Raw genomic sequence first — 19,940 nt, 5'->3', positions numbered from 1 at the left:
CATGAAGAATTAAACCAGATTGAGAGAAACGAAGTTTGGGAACTTGTTCCTAGACCTAAATATAGGCATGTTATTGGAACTCGGTAGGTATATAGAAATAAATATGATGAAAATGGTATTATAGTTAGAAATAAAGCTAGACTATTAGCCCAAGGATACAACTAGGAAGAATGTATCGATTTTGATGAAACATTTGCTCCAGATGCTAGACTTGAAGCTATTAGGCTATTACTTGCATATGTTTGCTCTTTGAATTTTCCGTTATATCAAATGGATGTAAAGAGTGCTTTCCCCAATGGCTACATTCAAGAAGAAGTGTTTGTTGAACAACCTCCTGGTTTTGAAGATTACAAACATCCTACTTATGTCTACAAATTAAAGAAAGCTCTCTATGGTTTAAAGCAAGCTCCTAGCGCATGGTATGATCGTCTAACTAAATTTCTACTTGAAAAATGTTTCAACAAAGGAAAGGTCGACACTACATTCTTTATAAAAAAAGAATAAATCATCATACTCTAGTTGTTCAAATTTATCAATGAGTTGTTATGTAGTGATTTTGGCAATATGAGGCAAGGAGAGTTTGAAATGTCTACGATGGGGAAGTTAAATTACTTCCATCAATTGGGCAATTCAAGTGATTTAATCAAAGGCATTAATACTTCATTAGAAGGTAAACACCAAACTTTGACCGAGTTGGAAATCTTTTTAATAATAATAATGAGTAAATAAAGGATGAGTAAAAATTTAAATAGTGGGACAATTAGACTTGTTTGTGGCTCATTCAGAAACTCTAATTTACCCTCCATTTATAATCCTAATTTTACCACCAATGTGCCACAATTTGAATTTTTTAAAAAAGGTAGCCCTAAATCTAAGAAGAGAGAAGGAGTAGAGTGAAGGCATTCACCATCCGGAAAAAAAAGAGGTGTAACAATACAATATTGTTCTTATCATCATCTCTACATCGACGAAGGACACCAAAAGGTTATTCTTCTATTGTTCATTTTTTCCCACTTGGTCATTTTGGTAATGCCGCTTAAATTCATTTGTATTAATTACATTGAGTAACCAAGTATTTGGTTTCTCAAGTTGCTCAAACCGAATTTAATTTCCCTTTTATTTTTATTTTTATTTTTATTTTTATTTTTATTTTATTTCGTTTTTTTATTTATTTATTTATTCCATATGTTTTTTTTATTTATTTATAATGTTTTATAAATGTTTCTTATTCAATAATATATTTATATATATGAAAAATACAATATAGAAAATAATTTAATTAAATCAATGAGAGATAGTGTACTATGGAACTTGTGCCTTATCGCGTTATTTCAACTTGACATTTTCAAAAATAATTTAATTAAATCAAGGAGAAGTCACTATGGAACTCGTGCCATGTCGCGTTACCTCAAATTGAAATTTTGAAAAATAATTTAATTAAATCAAGGAGATGTAGTACACTATCGGACTAGTGCCTTGTCGTGTTATCTCAAATTGACATTTTCAAAATAATTTAATTAAATCAAGGAGAGATAGTGCACTATGGGACACGTGCCCTGTTGCGTTATCTCGATTTGATATTTCCAAAATAATTTAATAAAGTCATGGATGGGTAGTGCAAATGGGACTCGTGTTCTGTAGCGCTATCTTATCCTGTTATTTTAAAAATAAAAATAAATAAAATATATCAATAGATCAATTATTTTCTAAAAGAATTACATAGTCTTGATTTCTCTAATGTAGCTAGAAATATGTAGGAGCAGATATTTCCATGTCAGACACAAAAATAAAAAATATTTTTTTGTCTTTTTTGTGTAATAATGTAAAATTAATGTTTTGAAATAATATCCACGTGAATGATCTAGGTATCGTTTTTATAAAGGACGGTATGAGATGCTTAATACATTCCTCATCCATAACCGACTTCCAACTTAATTTTTCTCTGTGAGCAAATCAATCCGCATTTTTAAATTGGTTTTTCATATTTTCCCTCTAAAAACATTGATATCAACTTTATTACATTTATTTGAGTCGCATCCACGAAAGTGGGGTAGTGACGGTGAACAGTACAATTATTATTTTATGTCAAAACTTGATGTTACTAAAAATCGTCATAGTCATATTGCAAAGTCAGATATTGAAGCATCCCCACCCTACCCTATTAAGTTCTATTTGCTCTTATGCTAAAAGATTGTAGGCTAGTAATAAATATTTATATGAAATGTATCTTGTTGTTTCTTGTGTTTATAACTAACCAGTATTATAGGTTAGTAAGAGTAGTGTTAGTGTGAAATGTATCTTGTCATGTACTTATGTTTACATGTTTTAATTTGCTTCTTAAAAGACTTCTTCACTTTGAGAGTTCCATATATGAGTTCGGAATATCAATATTTTTGCGATCCGATTTTCGCCTGGAAGACTGGCTTTGTGACTTAGGAAGAGGCGAACTCAATTTCTACCTCTTCTATTTGACTTGAAGTCGCCACTACGTTTTTTGTGGTTAAAACATAGAAAACTCTCTAGTAAGCCCAATTAGGATAAAATGGTCTTTAAACAAAGATTCTGAGTTCGGGAGTCGATTACGGATTGAGAAATATATTAGCACCCCGTCCACCCGTATATATTAAAATGGTGCACTGGCTAACATCATAAACTTTAATACCCTTAAATAAATTTATTTAAACATTTAATTAGTGGAACAAAATTTTTTATTTTTTATTTTTATGTCTGACAAGAGGTTATCTTGCTCCTACGTATCACTAAGTGCAATAGGGAAATCAAGACAACGTAGTTATGGTTCGAAATTGGTCGGAATATAATTTGAATTTTGTCGTTTCTAAGATAGGTGAAGCAGCAGAAGCTAATGTTTGCACTGCACCAAATCTTAAATTGATATTTTCTCTAAAAGTAATTGAAAAATTATTGTTTAAAAGATAATTAAAACTTGGTCGTTTACGAGATAGATGAAGCAGCAGAAACTAATGTCCGCATCGCATCATATCTCAAATAAATATTTGAATATTAAAATTTAATCGTTTTTGAGATAGATGAAGCAACAGAAGCTAATGTCTGCACCGCATCAAATCTCAAAGAGATTTAAAAAGATAATTGAAATATTTTATTTTTGAAAGATAATTAAAACTTTATCATTTACGAGATAGATGAAGCAGTAGAAACTAATGTCCGCGCTGCATCAAATCCCAAATAAATATTTGAATATTTAAAATGTAATCTTTTATGAGATAGATGAAGCAGTAGAAGCTAATATCTGCAATGTATCAAATCTCAAAGAGATTTCAAAAGATAATTGAAATTTTTTTTCAAAGATAATTAAAACTTTATTGTTTATGAGATAGGTGAAGGAGCATAAACTAATGTTCACACCGCATCAAATCTCAAAGAGATTGTTTCTTTAAATAGTTGGAATATCTCATTTCATTATATCGTTAACCCATTTTTAGTTAATAGATTTTTATAAATATAAAGTAAAATAATTCATAAAGGTAAGTTTCCAATTCTTAATTTAGTGATTAAATAAAAAGATATATGGTCAACTATAGTGGATTTTTACTAATTTTTATTTTTATTAAAAAAATCAAATGCTTCCATGATTTAGGATAAAATGTACCATCATTATTTGACATGAAATCTAGTGATTAATGTTCATCCTAATGTAATATTCAACATAAATAATACTATCATAATTAAACAAATAGAGAACAAATAAAGTATATGAATAAATAATAAATAAAAAGAACAAATCTATACCCATATGCTGTAAAGCATGGATTCGTCAAACACCCTCACATGTCGGTGTCCGATACATATCCGACACGGATATGCTTGGATTCGCGAAAGATACATATCCATAGAGTATCCAAAAATTTAAAAAATAAAATAAAATAAATAAATATTAAGACACATATCCGATTCGTTTTCAATAAATATAGGATATATGGATTCGTTTTCAGTAAAGTATAGCATATATAGATTCGTTTCTAATAAAACATGATAACATAGATTCATTTTCATTAAAATAGGATAAAATATATTTGTTATGGAGGGCAATGATTTTAGGATAGATTCGTTTTCATTAAAATAGAATAAGATAGATTTGTTATGGATGGCAGTGATTTTAAATTTCCATTATATTTTTTACTTTGAATATTTTTATTTACATTTATAATTTTATCATATTTTATGTGTTTTTATTATTTTATACGCGTATCCCTAAATGTATCGTATCCTGTATTTTGGACAAAATACGTGTCGATGTATCGGATACGTATCGTACCCGACACACTTATCAATATTTGTGCTTCATACCCATAGGTAAAGGCAAAACAATGGTTAACTGTCATAAGTGGAATAATTTTTTTTATTCCAATTTCAGTCTTTCCTCTATATTCAAGTAACCTCCACATTCTCTAAGTAAAAATGATCCATCTAACTTATCCAATAGGATTGTTAATTGTGATGGAGTAACATATATTCCAAATTTGTCATCTATCAAATAACTTCCCCACCATCTCATGATACCCAAATCTTAAATTGCAAAACTAATAATTGATGCTTCTTTATTACTCATTTTCATCTCTAGTTTTCTTAATTCCTAATTTATGACACCTTGGTTTGCTTCATTTCTCTGTTGATGTTAAAGGAATACTTTTCTATGAATGAGTGTAGTTCCACATGACAATGCAATTCGTACACTTTTCCTGACATGGATCCGAGTTTTCATAGCCGTCATATTTCCATTCAAATTGTAATCTAAGGTAAATTAAACCATTCTCTTTTCCATTTCCACTTTCATTTCTATTCTTAGGTAGGCAGATCTATTTGAATTTTTATTTATAAATGAAAGTGTGAAAAGCTTATTTTAAAAACTAATGTGATTCTATTTCAAAATAACAGATTTAGATTTAGTTCATAACTGACTCAACTTATATTAATCGATTAAATGTCAAGTTAATCGATTAACGTGTTTCTTGAAAACAGATTTTCAGTTCTGACTTAATCGATTAAAAACTTGCTTAATTGATTAATAAGTAGAAATCTTAGGAGGTTAGCTTCTTTAACTTCATTTAATCGATTACGACTTTCCTTTGTTGATTTGTGCTTCTCATACTATCAATGTTTGACAAATTATTTCTCAAAATATCAAATTCACTATAGACTAATGTGGGTGTTATCAATTGTGACATAGCAAAATAATGAAGAAAGTGTCATCGTCATTATCACTCTCTTCACTATAGAATAATGTGGGTGTTATCAATTGTGACATAGCAAAATAATGAAGAAAGTGTCATCATCATTATCACTCTCTTCCTTTTCCTTAACCATGTTAATCTAATCAGCACAAGTATGGTGAGAAGATAATCGTATTTTCAATATTTATTTATGTGGTTCAATATAAAATCATTTTTCATATTTGTGTTTGCACATATAGTTAATTGTACATCTGATTCAATATAAATCTGGTTGTCTTTAACATGATAGATTGCTTAACATAACTATTGTTTTGCAGAAGAATGATTCTTATAATTATTACTTAAACATGCTTTTAACTCTTGGATACTATATTGGTATTATTGCCGACGAGTGTGATGATTCATTACCTGAATATTGTGTTGGATTATGGATTTTTTCATTGTTATTTGTTTCCAGGATTTGTGGCTATGTTGTGTTTATGTTAATTATTTTAAAATGCAGCCACAATTAACAATTCGGGACGTGATTGTAGACATGATATTTTATCTACAGTTATGTTTATGGATTGCATTTTATTGACTATGGTTTAAAACCTTGGTTGTCTCTAATCTATACAATAGCATAACATACCTACTGTGTGTTTTTGTATAATCCTGAAAATAAGAGAGAGATATTTTGTGATGCAAAATTGAAGGTCATTTTGATGGGAAAGATAAAGCATCTTAATATTGCTACATAGAGGTAATGACACCCTTCTTTAGGAAAATGAGTTATGTTTCAAATTTCAACTTCAATCATCTTTAATGTGATAATGTTTTTCTTATTGCAGGTATGACATTTTTTTTCCTCTGATTGTTATCCCATGGTGGAATTTTCAGAATCTTTAAAAAGTAATTAAACTAGAAAACTATCCTATTTTTCTAATCGCTTACAAAGTTCTTTAATGTGATAATGTTTTGAATTTAACTTTTCATTAATTCTTAAGTTTACTAACATAAAATAGCCATTATTGTGTGTTCTTACTACACCTCATTTGGCCATAGTCATGGTATATGCTGCATGGGAAGGACTACTTGAAATAATATGTGGTAGATTTAATAACTAGTTAAGTTTAACAAACACAAAGTTTTAATGATTTTACGATACTGTTTTAGATTCCAAAATAGTAATAAATAGTTCACTCACTATGCATTTTTATTTTTATTAAAGATTGTAACATTATTGTTTCTACTTCAGCAAATATATACATCACTAAGACATGTGTTTTGATCAAATTCTCTATTTATTATTGGGTGTCAGTGAGGTAAGAATACATCTAGAAGAGGTGAATAGGTGTAGTGGATCACTAATCCCGCTTTTCTGATATTTACGTAGAATATAAAGTTGTTGTAGTTAATCGATTATCAACAAGGTTAATCGATTAAGGACAGTTTTGTTAATCAATTATGATCAGTATGTTAGTCGATTATACTGGTTGTTTGCTCTTTGAAAAACAGTTTTCTTGCTTTGAAAAACAGTGATGAATCTAGATCTTTACTATCTTAATATTGATTCGTGATTATCAATAGATTAACAACAAATAGCAATTAATCACAAAATGCAAATTAACTTAGAAATCAAGTAAAGATAGAAACGTAAAGAGATAAGGAAAGAGAAAATGTGCTCGAGGATTTTTTTCCTGGTTCATTTACGGGTCCACTTGCAAACTACATCCAGGCCTTCCGGTTGATTTGAGAGATTTTTCTTCACAAACAGAAATGTAATTCAATTACAAACACATTTCCAATAATCTATTAGAAACTTCTTTCTTGAAACCGTTGAGCCACCAAGCTCGGTTTCACCTATATCTATGCCTACTTGGATATCACACTGTTCACGCAATTTGGCCCCAGTCGAAACTTCTGCTCGAATCAAGACTTCCTACCTTATGAAGACTACTGATCTCAACTTGTGATGATACCACACACCACGAGAATTATCCTCAATTTACTGAATTTTGACGAGTTACTTTGCACATAAGATTGTGCAGATAATGACATTGAAATCAACTTTCTATAACCCTTGACATAATGATTTCACAAACAGCCCTAAGAACTAGATGTAGAAATCATGCAAGGTATTTCAACTGAATGAAAATATTGGCACATTGAAAAGCTTCAAAGAATCAACAAGATAGCTTCAAAAACTTAAGCACAATGAATCTTTGTTTTTCTTATCTTTTAGTATTATTTTTTATTTATTAATGAAAGTGTGAAAAGCTTATTTTAAAAACTGATTTGATTCTGTTTCAAAATAACAGATTTAGTTCATAATTGACTCAACTAATATTAATCGATTAAATGCTAAGTTAATCGATTGACGTGTTTCTTGAAAATAGATTTTCAGTTCTGGCTTAATCGATTAAAAACTTGCTTAATTGATTAATAAGCAGAATACTAGGAGGTTAGCTTCTTTAACTCCATTTAATCGATTACGACTTTTCTTACTCGAATAACGGATTTCACCAGGACTTAATCGATTACGAAATGGGTTAACCGATTAATATTGTTTTAAAAATGGTTTTTCTAACTATACGGTAAACACCCTATATGATGAATGAACATGCAATATGATTTTAGAAATGATTAAAACCTTTTATGTACAAAATCATGTATGCTTAATGCAAATGCATGAGTGTTACTTATCATATATATATCTATGTAGATGTTACGCCTCATCCTATATGATTTTCATTTTAGACTTTTTGTGAGACACTTCCATCTTGGGTTTACCTAACCTAAGACTCAATACTATGCAATCATCTTAGGACTCTAGAATGTAAAAAGCAATCCTAGATTTTATGACGTTGACCTTGAGTTCTTCGTATGTTCTTTATTGAGATGTCCAAGTCTTCAAGCTTCCATATAAGACCTTGTCTTCATCAAAACTTCGTAGGCCGGTTATAATGGCATCCTTTGACTATTTGCCATTTCAATCTCTCCCTTTTTTATGATGACAAACACTAAAACAATTCATTTGTTTGATGACTTGAAGCTGGACTAGATATGTTTGCAAAGGGTTGAATCAGAATGCGCTGCTCCCCCTCACTTTGTTCTCCCCCTCAAACCATGTAAGAGGCAATGCTAGGGTAGAAACATGATTACTTGCGGAAGCTCACTTCAACCTGCAAAACAGGTCAAACAACACCTTTCTCCCCCTTTTGGCATGATCCAAAAGCTATGGCAGATTATGACATTAAAAGCCAAAAATAAGGAAAGATTTATACAATATTTATTGGTCTTAATCGATTAAGTAATTAAAGGTAATCGATTAAGCAGTCTAAGAATTAATTAAACATGTGCACAGAGTTTAGCATTGATCGATTATGTTATAAGGATAATCGATTATTCGTTAATAAGAAACAGATTATGACAGAATTGATTGCGAGATTTATATATTCATGTAGGTTGGACATATATTGCATAGAATGATCAAAGAGCATAATAACCATTCAATAGTAGATATACACATGTAGATAAAATCAAAGGTTCACAAAGTAATTGAAAGCATAATCCAAATTAATACCAAGGTTTTAGGAGACATTACAAAATAAGATCTTCAAGTACTTAATTTGTTCAAAAGAAAAAACAGCAAAATACAACTAACATCAAAATGCATTTTCAAAAGTAAAATGACACTTCAACCTAATATACTACTATCGTTAATTGATTATTTGTAGTGGTTAATCGATTAACCAATTTTAAAATTTTCAAACTTTCAAACTTATGAGCCCAGGTAATCGATTAAGGCACTCGTTAATCGATTGAAATTTTTTTTAAAAAATAGATTTCCAAAATATTGGGCCCAGGTAATCGATTAATATGTGCGTTAATCAATTAACACAAGATGAAAATTTTATTATGGCTACTGGAACTCAAATTAATCGATTAAGATACAGAACAATTGATTATTGAACTAACTAACTCAGCTTTTAGTACATTTGAAAGGTTTCAAGAGTACACGAAAATGCTAACATGATATCAGGATAACTCACAGTTAGATATTTCAAAGGAACAATTGAGTCTTGATATTTTATTACCTATTAGGCTTATGATGCATTAGTTGTTGTCTTTTCTTTGCAATTGTCCAGTTCGTACCTTGTTTAACGAGCTAATATCATACTGCTCATTTAATTTACTTTATCCTTGAGTGTAAGATCAAGTACCTTTGATCGAACACTCGTCATATGCCTCGAACATCCAATATCAAATATTAGTATTTTCCTTGTGTCTGAAGGCATACCTGCAAAGACAATTCACTTGGCTTGTTTGGGTACACAAGTTATATTGGGTCCCTTTTTGTTAATAATCAAGGTATTAAGCCATTTTTGCATCCATACATATTTGCCACTTGGCACACCATATTTTCAAATGTAGCATGATATAGATGTGTGACCATGTTTACCACGATAAAATCAATTAGGCATATTATGATTAGATCTAGTATGCATGTATGCTACTTGTTTTCTATATGGTTTTCTTCTGTTTTTGGATTTATAGCATACACCTCCATGATTACCTACATTTCTAGATGCGGCAAGTAAATTGTTCAGATTATGACTATTATATGTGAACTTTGCTAATTTATCCTTGAAATCAGAAATATCGACATTCAAAATATCACATTGATCACATATAGGAGTCTCAATTAACTTAGTAGAGCAAGCACATAAGGCACAAGAGTAAATAATATATAGAGTCTCATTTTCTAACTTTAATTCATTTTATTCCTTTTGCATTTTAGTTATTTTACTTTCATGCAACATGATGACTCGTTTTCTATCTACATTTGCTTTTGCTAATTTCTTAAGCTCCTCATGAAACTCAACAAATGCACTATAAAATTCATCATAATTAGGAGACTCATCAGAACACGAAGAAGAATCAGAAAAATGTACCTCACTCGTGTCATTCGGATCACTTGTGCTGTCAATTTCTTAAGTGTGTGTCATTAAGCATAATTTGGCGGTCTCCTCTTCATCGGATGTGTTACTTCTTGTCTCATCCTCCGGTACATCCCATATTATGTAGGACTTCTTGGATTTAAAGTCCCAGGGGTTGCTTTTATCATGTCCAACCTTCTTGACATGACTCGGTCATTGGAATTTCATATGGTCCAGTTTGCCACACTCATGACAAATGAGGCGATCTTCAGGAGCTTTGCCTCTTCTGATTGAATCACTTGCCTCTTTCTTTTGAAAGAGCTTAAACCCTTCTTTCTTCTTGAGAAATTTTACAAACTTTGTAACTAGGAGAGTTAAGGTTTCATCATCTAATTCAGACCCGGAATCATCATCGTCTCTCTCTTCTTGTGGTTGTGACGATGTAGCTTTTAGAGATATCCCTTTTTTCTTTCAGTCTGAATATTCATGCATTGTTAAGTGTCCCAACTCCATTTTGTGTTCTTGGATTTTACCAAAGAGAGGCACTATGACACCCAAAAGAATTCATTGTATGATAAGGCAGAGGTTATTATGTTCTTTGCCTTGAGATTGTGTTGGACTTTACGTCTTTCTTCGTCATTCCATAATCCCTTTGGTTTTTCTTTGGGTTCTCCATCCACTAAATGAAGTGGAGTAAAAGGATCGTTGACAATGGAGTCCCAAATCTCTGTGTCTATTGCATCAAAAAAGATTCGCATACGCACCTTCCAGTAGGTGTACTCCTCGCCACTGAAGATCGGAGAGCGATTGATGGATGTGTCATCACCGCCGAAAGGGTTAGTGGAACCCATAGTGATTAATCCATTGGATCAACGAAATTAGGGGCCAAGCTAGCACCTTTGTACTAGCTCTGATACCACTTTCTGGGTACTAGTGAGGTAAGAATGCACCTAGAGGGGGGTGAATAGGTGTAGCGGATCACTAATCCTGCTTTTCTGATTATTTGTGCAGAATACAAAGCTTCTACAGTTAATCGATTATCAACAGGGTTAATCGATTAATGACAGTTCTGTTAATTGATTATGATCAGTACGTTAATCGATTGTACTGGTTGTTTACTCTTTGAAAAATAGTTTCCTTGCTTTGAAAAACAGTGATGAATCTAGATCTTTACTATCTTAATATTGATCCGTGATTATCAACAGGTTAACAACAATTAGCAATTAATCACAAAATGCAAATTAACTCAGAAAGGAAGTAAAGACAGAAAAGCAAAGAGATAGGGAAAAAGAAAATATGCTCGATGATTTTATCATGGTTCGTTTGCAGGTCCACTTGTAAACTACATCCAGGCCTCCCGGTTGATCTGTGAGATTTTTCTTGACTATCAGAAATGTAATTCAGTTACAAGCACACTTCCAATAATCCTAGCAGAAAATTCATTCTTGAAACCGTTGAGCCACCAAGCTTGGTTTCACCTCTATCTACGTCTACTTGGATATCACACCGTTCGCACAATTTGGCCCCGGCTGAAACTTTCGCTAAAATCAAGACTCCCTACCTTGTGAAGACTACTGATTCTCAACTTGTCATGATACCACACACCATGAGAATTATCCTCAATTTACTAAATTTTGCTGAGTTACTTTGCACACAAGATGGTGCGACACTGAAATCGGCTTTTTATAACTCTTGACAGAATGATCTCACAAACAGCCCTAAGAACTAGATATAGAAATCATGCAAGGTATTTCAACTGAATGAAAATGTTGACACATTGAAAAGACTTTCTCTCTTTTCACTCTTGAAAATGTATACAAGAAAAACTTCAAAGAATAAATAAGATAGCTTCTAAAACTTAAGCACGATGAATCTTTGTTTATCTTTTCTTTTAGTATTATTTTCGATTTATTAATGAAAGTGTGCAAAGCTTATTTTAAAAGCTGATTTGATTCTGTTTCAAAATAACATATTTAGTTCATAACTGACTCAACTAATATTAATCGATTAAATGACAAGTTAATTGATTAATGTGTTTCTTAAAAACAAATTTGCACTTATAGCTTAATCGATTAAAAACTTGCTTAATCGATTAATAAGCAGAAATCCTGGGATGTTAGCTTCTGTAACTCCATTTAATCGACTACGACTTTTCTTACTCGATTAACGGATTTCACCAGGACTTAATTGATTACCAAATAGGTTAACCGATTAATATTGTTTTAAAAATGGTTTGACCAAACTCTTTACAGGTATGAATGGGGTATAAATGGATTGTCAAGCTATGGACATGAAACTCTTCGAAGTAATTTAGTTGAAGAGTCAAACAAGAACATCTCTGTGTTATGTGCATTATAGAGAATCTTTGATGATTAAAATACTTAAGTTTATTGTTAAAAAAATTAATTAGAGGTAAATGTGATAGTTTGATTTAGTTTTTTAATGTAAACTAACTTCCGATTTTCGCATTATATAATTGTCAGCACTGTTATATAAAATTAAATAAATGTACTAGACAATGAATATATTGTTCATTATCTGCTAAATTGTAAGGATCATTATACGTGGGAGTAGTCGAAATTTTATTGGAAAAAGAGAAGTTCTTCTCTAATACTTAATATTTTAATGTTCCTTTTATAAGATTTTTATATTTTCAATCTAACATTTATTATTTTTCCATAATTTATCACTATTAATTTTATTATTATTTCTATTTTTATTTAATAAAATATTATATTTCCCTAATAAATCTACCTCAATATTCTCCTAATCACGACTTCTTATCCAAAGCATTACTCTTAGTAAAAAAATATTGGTAAAATGAAACAAAAACACTAATACTTGAAAATTGCACAATTTAATAATTTGTGATCTACTATATATTGATGATGGTATCATGTCACATATTCACATATTACTTTTATAGTGTTTTATATTGAGAGTGACTAATAGTATTAACCGCTCATCTGATTGTGAAATAGGATAATGACATGATAATATTAACTCATAATTATGATATGTCTTATACTTTCAATTTTTTTTGTGCATACAAAATATAATAAAATTAATTTGGAGGTGGTAGTGACATTCAATTGAGCCTGAGAAGAAAATACATAATTTTTTTAATTAAAGCACACTGTGATATGCTTACTTATCAAACTCTGGATTGCAATATGATGAAAACGAGTCCCAAAAAGAATTGGAGTGCAATACTCTATTCCTAATGAACGCAATTGTATATACATTCTTTCTATAAAGTTTGGCGAATTTGATTTCTGGTTGTATATTTTATAGTGGAAGAAACTTTAAATTAACAAATTTTTTACTATCACAGTTATTTCCACTTTTTCTTCAATTTGAGTTTAATTTCAAATTTTACATTAGACACATTGCTTTTTTTGTAAAGGAGTAGGGTATAAAGTTATATGTGTTTTTAGTCTTTAAGGTGGTCTAATAATGAACACTATATCAAAGTGTATTTATCATTTGTTTTTTTGTGTTCGAGAATTCATCCCCTCAAATAATACTTTCTAACAAAGAAAAAACATGTATTATGAGAGGAAATGCAATTCTTAACCATTGAACATATACTACAAAAGTTTAAAGGAGACATAATTCCCACGTTAGAAGATCATAATATCTTCTACCATGTTATAAATACTTAATCATGCAAGAAGATATCACTCTATGTTCTAGCAAATTTATTGTTAGAAAAATTAATTAGGGATGAGAGTGTATTACTATCAAATTCTAAGTTACTTTAAATAGAGTAATGCACTCTATTCCCTATCATTTTAAAGTACTTACACTCAAAATATGATTGTTTCTCAATTTCATCTTATCAAATAAATATCATTCCTCATTTAAAATGACCTTACATGATAAGTTTATTTAAATCATTACACCTTAATTATTCACTTTCCCTACAAAATTTTTGAACTTACAATTTTAAAAAATCAGCTTGAACAATTACCTCAATCAAACAAATTCAATTATAATTTGTAATATTTAAATAATTTATTTTAAATATTGCAAATTACAATATTTAACATAAATTAGTATACATTACAAACACTAGGAAAACATATTGATAAATGCAAGAGTGTCTATCGGATATTATGGCTTAAATATTCAGCAACAACACTCCAAAAATATATCTTACCAATTTTATCCTATTAAGGAAAAGTAATTATTTGATTTAACATAATATGTTTTAAACATCATAAATTTATTTCAATGGCTACGTCATAATCATAAACTTCACCTATAAAAATAATTCATTGCATGTGACTCAATTATTTGAATTTTCAATTTAAAAATTACATCAATCAAATAAACACAATTACAAATTACAATATTTAACTTAAAAATATTATATTTAATATTTATAACCGTCAACGCTATTCATTAAAAAGGGGAAAATTAGATTACCCCTCATTTCAAGATGGAACACCCCAAAGGGGGGTGAACTCCATCCTCTCATCACCTTCCCAACCATTCTCCAGCGGTGGCCAGGGGCCATTAATGGTCGAATCAAAGCTAATCAAGGAGCGTCAATGATGGTAATGACAAAGGCTGAGCGTCCACGAAATCACAGCTTCAAGAAGGGATAAAGGTAAATCCATAATTTCATTCCCTTTCTTCTCCGGCAGCAGCTACGGCTTGCGCCTGCATAGGAGGCGGTGACGAAACTGGTTTGCGGTGCGAAGTCGTCTCCTCTTTCCCCCATCATCTTACTTCCACCATCTTTCTCCAATGTAGCTTCTGATGCATGCCGGCGGATGGTGACGAACGAGGCCTCACGGTTGTGCCACGAAATAGCAAAGGGGTCCTATAACGGTTTTATACACTCTGGCTAGCCCCAAGGCTTCACTACATCTTGGCGGTGATGGAAGAGGCCATCGATGGCCATATGTCACGGCTTGAACTCGGTGGAGACAAGGAGAATCGGTAAAGTACTATATCCCTTAAGTGCAGGAATACTTTTGCTTACTGCTTATAATGATTGGTGAATTGAACTCAGAGTTCTAGACTGTATGTTATTGTTTTTTTATCTGTTACAGATATGAATATATGAATATACGAATATACGATATGCATCTTTTTTATGTTCAGGATACATATTGAATGAAATGCGTTTACTTGTAACTACTTGAATGAATAGTATGAGCATCTTACGTGAGACTGTTTTTTCCTTTTGTCCTTTTGAGTGTTCATTCTCTGTTCCTGGACGTTCTGCCTCTATGTATGTGTGATAGATTAGTTCCTGAGCGTTCTGATTTCAGTGTGTGCGTATATTCTGAATATTGTGTATATGTGATATGCTGTGTATACTTAGGTATGATATGCGCATGTATGCTCTCTGATTTTTTGTGATAACCGCCCCTCTCTCAATGTTATGTGTTAGGCGCATGTTGTGTGATTTCTGTCCGCTTCAGTGTGTTGTGTGTTCTCTGATTTGTTATGTGATATCCATGATAGATAGCTTGTGAATATTTAGGTATGATTTGCGTGTGTATTCTGCCTATATGGGTTCTCTATAGCAATTGTATGTTCCGTCTCTTGTGTGTTGTATATGTGCTTGCTTCTTATACTGGTTGTGGGTTTGCAGAAACCTCTTCACTTGCCAAAATGTTGAATAACGTTCCTAGCTGATTACTCTTTTCATTTATGTCTCTATTAAGGCTGCACTGATTATTTCCATTATGTTGATAAATAAGAACGTGTAACTGAAAAAATATAGAAAGCCAATAGACAATGATTTATGTTTGTATCTCTTTACTCCCATCTTTTACAAAATTCCAGGGCCATGGTATGCATTTATTAATTCAATTGTATGGTGCAGGTGGTGAGTTATACAATTGTTGCATGCAAGTTGAAGATGATCAAGGGTATTCGGGTTTTAGATTAACCAAGAGTCTTGTGAAGTATGCAGCTCAAGCCTTGACAATGAATTTACAAGTTATGTCACCAAAGATTCTGCCACTTCCAAACCATAGACCGAAGATGTCTGGAGTAGTTAGGATGCTTGAAGGGGGTGGTCTTGCTGAGAAATGGGAAGCTTCACAAAGAGCTGAATCAACAAGAAGTAGAGAAATGAACTCTCTTCTTCAGAGCACTACGCCGATCATACTGATGATTCTTCATTACTTGCTCAAGCAATGGAACTTTCTCGGAAGTGAATTTATGTAAATTGGCATCATAGTTGCACCCAAAGTGTTATGCTAGTTTCTGATTACTCAGAAACTGATTGGAGACACTGATATATAGATATGGGTGATATGTATATTTCTCAATTCTTGAGAAGTGTTTTTTTTGGGAATCGTCAACTTGTTAGAATAATGTTCATAAAAGTAATAGAGCAGATTGTATTCTATACGGTTAATAGCACTTTGGACTTGAGAGTTTCAGAAGTAGCTCAATGCTTAACATACTTTTGTTTTCTACAGCACTAGTGCATTATATTTTGAACGGAATTTAGAATGGCATGTGAAGCAGACTATATGTATAATTGAAATCAATATATGTGCAGTCCTGAACTTTATTTATGTTTTAATACATGTTTTTAGTTCTTTAATATTATCAATGACTTAAAAATATAAGATTAATTTTTTTGATTTCTAGTAGAAGTACTACTATTATTTCTTATGCTTATTGTTTACTCATTACTAGAATATAATACTTAATGAAACATCACTTGATTGGTTGCACAATGTTCTTTCTTAGTGACAGGAGCGGTTAGAGACAAATGATCTGATATGAGCGGTTAGAGACAAATTATCGATAGACTTGAATTAACCACACGACAAAGTTAGTCCAATTTTATAACACTATCAGTCTAAGGTTGTTGAAAGGACAAGACAATGCCATCTATAAGATGCATCTCCCCTTGGAGAGTTAGACACTCCACCTCAGTATGAATAGGTTAAGCAAACTACAAGGAAACATTAAGTCATCAATTGTTTAATTAAGCAAGCAAGACTCAAACATTGTCCAAGGTCAGGTATAGCCTAGATCCAACAAGATTGTCCTTGTATAAACCACCCTTCTTCTATACAGAAGAACATCATCTTTTGTGACTTACCTACATCATGGGGAACACCAAAAATCAAGTTCATCTTTATTGTCGTCTTCGTGGAGTAGAAACTAACTTCTCCGCTCACTATAATGCTCTATTCAACCCCTAATATCATATCCAGCAATCAAATTAGGCTAGTAGAACACATAATACTATTGTTGGTCGACCTCCACCCATTATCCAACAAGTAAAATAGACACAAGTTATTGGCCATCTAGATTGTTGAATCAGACCCACAATACTTGCAAGGTGAAACCAACATTAATTCCCAAACATATGGTCGGCCAATAAACTGCATGCCTAAGGTGCACATCAGGAAATGCTAAAATCGTGCAAATAGGTGTAAAATACAACCTCGGTTGTCGTAAACGAGTAAAAAGGTAAGGAGTTGTCGTAAACGAGTAAAAAGGTAAGGAGTTTTCGTCATAGAGACTTGCTAACTCATCCTTTCAATGTTAAATTATTAATTCGAGCTGATTTTCACAAAGTGTTTTCAAGGTTTTGGTTGAAAGAGTTTTGAAAAATAGAAGTGTTGGAATTCATATGTGAGATTTACTCAGTATTCATATCAATAAATCGGCAAACAATCAAGCAATGTAATAAATATAATTTCACACAACATTAGACCTCGAATGTACTAAGAACTAATATTTCAGTCTACTTAGTAACTAATAAAATAAAGCCTAAACCTTCAACACAAGAATAATGATTATGACACACATGCATACCTCTATGTCTAGTAACTATGCAAATGAGTTGAGATTAATGCAAGTCATCAAATGTGTTAGCCGCCAATGTCTTGGTCTATACTGACACTTTATCAAAATTAGATCTATGTCTCTATGTCTAGTAACACACACTGCCAAGTTTGAGAATTTTCAATTCAAATACGAATCTATGTCTAGCAAACATATAAGCAAACACATCCGTTATGACAATTAAATATACAACTACGTCTAGCTTTATCCATAAAGGATGAATTAATTGCTTTAGACTATTGAACTAGGATTTCACCTCAAGGTTCCTTTCATAACATCAGACTTTGCATTTCGTCAAACACTTAGTAAGCATTAAGAATACAGGAAGAAAAATTCATAAAAATCATATAATTTTCATTCATAAATTTGAATTACAAAATACATCAATCAATACACAAACAATCTCAGCTAAGAAGCAATCTAATTATATATTTCCATACATAACTTCGATACAAATGGAACTCAGAATTTTGAGTTCATAGAGATTTGTCAAATTCTCCATGAACATCATGTTTCCTCATTATTCCTACTTTCTAGTCTTTACATTCTAAATCCAACTTACATAAATTATACCCTTAGGAAACTAGAAACCATACTAAAGTTAAAGCAAAAATCGTTTCCTAACTCCCTAGGTGTATTCTAGGACAATGTATCAAAAACTCTACCATTCTAAGTTTCCAAATGCTCTTTTTATATTTCTGAGTCTGGGCTCCTGCGCTCAGTGTAGCAATGGTGCGTTGAACGCACAATTATTCAATTCAGACTCTTCGCCCGGTTCCTTCCACGCTCAGTGCCACTGTCCTGAGCTTAGCTCATGCGCTGAGCGCAACAGAGCTGATTTGTGGCTTTTGCAAGCTTAGCCCGATTTAGCCCATTCTCGGCCCAATTCATCAATTGTCAACCTGAAATACATAAAGGGGCTTGGAAAATGGTATTAGCATAATTTATTATCAAATTTTCAACTATGATTACATAAACTAAGTATTTATAATTAGAAAGTGCTAAATTAACCTTATGGATTATGGTAATTTTGGCACTTAACAAAAAACTGCAAGTGGCAGAACACACGATCAAATACGGGACGAAACACCCTTTCAATGTGTTGTTCCATGGAGTTTCGAACCCCAATATGTGTAGAGCATTCCCATTGGTGTTGAAGCGTATGACTCTTCAAGGGTTCTCTTATTTAGAGGCAAAATCCATCACCAAATGGATAGACCTAGAAGACAAGTTCAATACCAATTCACATCCATCAAAGAACAACTTTGCTCCTCAAAGACCCTGTCTATAATAAAACAAAGGAGGAATGAAACCATCAGATAATACCTCAAACGATTCAATGAGGCAACCATATGGGTAAAGGAATTGGACCTCATTGGAGCAGTACACATGTTAATCATCAGTCTAAAAGCATGACTTTTCAAGATCGAACTAGTAAAAGTATAGGTGGACAATATGGACAACCTCCATGTTGTGGCACAAAGGTTCATCAACCTGGAGGAAACCCTAAACGTGTAACCCATCATAGATAAGGGGCCACAAAAGGGCAAATACAACGTCTATACCCCACTGAACACCACCCATTATAAAATCTTGCGGGAGACCATGACTACCAATATAGCCTACATATACAAAACTAGCTAGCTCAGAAGGCAGGGACAGAAAAGTAGATGAAACACGACTTCCTCCAAGGCCACCCACTTGATGAAACTTTGAGGTATTAATACATAATTTGGGTTTTTGTCGTCCTTCTAAGGATTGTGTACAACATCCAGGAAAAGTTACATTTCTAGTATAGTTTGTCTGCCTTATTACCACTCTGGTATAACTTTTTAAAATATTACGGAACTAGTATACTTTTTATTAAAATTGTGTATAAGGTACACGATTCCTGGGAAATAGTTTTTGCCCCACCAAACTCGTGTATGGGGTACATGAGATTAATTTTTCTCTCTCCAAATCTCGTGCACCC

General features: G+C 32.0%; 1 protein-coding gene across 1 annotated transcript; it reads left to right on the top strand.

Annotated features, from left to right (window-relative positions):
- LOC109329529 lies at window positions 14,563–16,625 on the top strand. Its single transcript, XM_019563215.1, has 3 exons — window positions 14,563–14,747; window positions 14,894–15,082; window positions 15,978–16,625. Exons 2-3 carry the CDS (start codon window positions 15,037–15,039, stop codon window positions 16,322–16,324), a joined length of 393 nt encoding a protein of 130 aa, XP_019418760.1. The 5' UTR covers window positions 14,563–14,747; window positions 14,894–15,036; the 3' UTR covers window positions 16,325–16,625.

The sequence above is a fragment of the Lupinus angustifolius genome, chromosome LG16 (genome assembly GCF_001865875.1).
Source record: "Lupinus angustifolius cultivar Tanjil chromosome LG16, LupAngTanjil_v1.0, whole genome shotgun sequence".
Taxonomy (NCBI): domain Eukaryota; kingdom Viridiplantae; phylum Streptophyta; class Magnoliopsida; order Fabales; family Fabaceae; genus Lupinus; species Lupinus angustifolius.
Note: the sequence above shows the minus strand (reverse complement) of the source record. Positions and strands in the feature narration are given on the sequence as shown.

Excerpts from the sequence above, each read along its gene's own strand:
- LOC109329529 (XM_019563215.1), top strand. The coding sequence starts at position 15,037 with ATGGCCATATGTCACGGCTTGAACTCGGTGGAGACAAGGAGAATCG. Across the intron at positions 15,083-15,977 it reads GGTGGAGACAAGGAGAATCG|GTGGTGAGTTATACAATTGT; the intron begins GTAAAGTACTAT and ends TGTATGGTGCAG.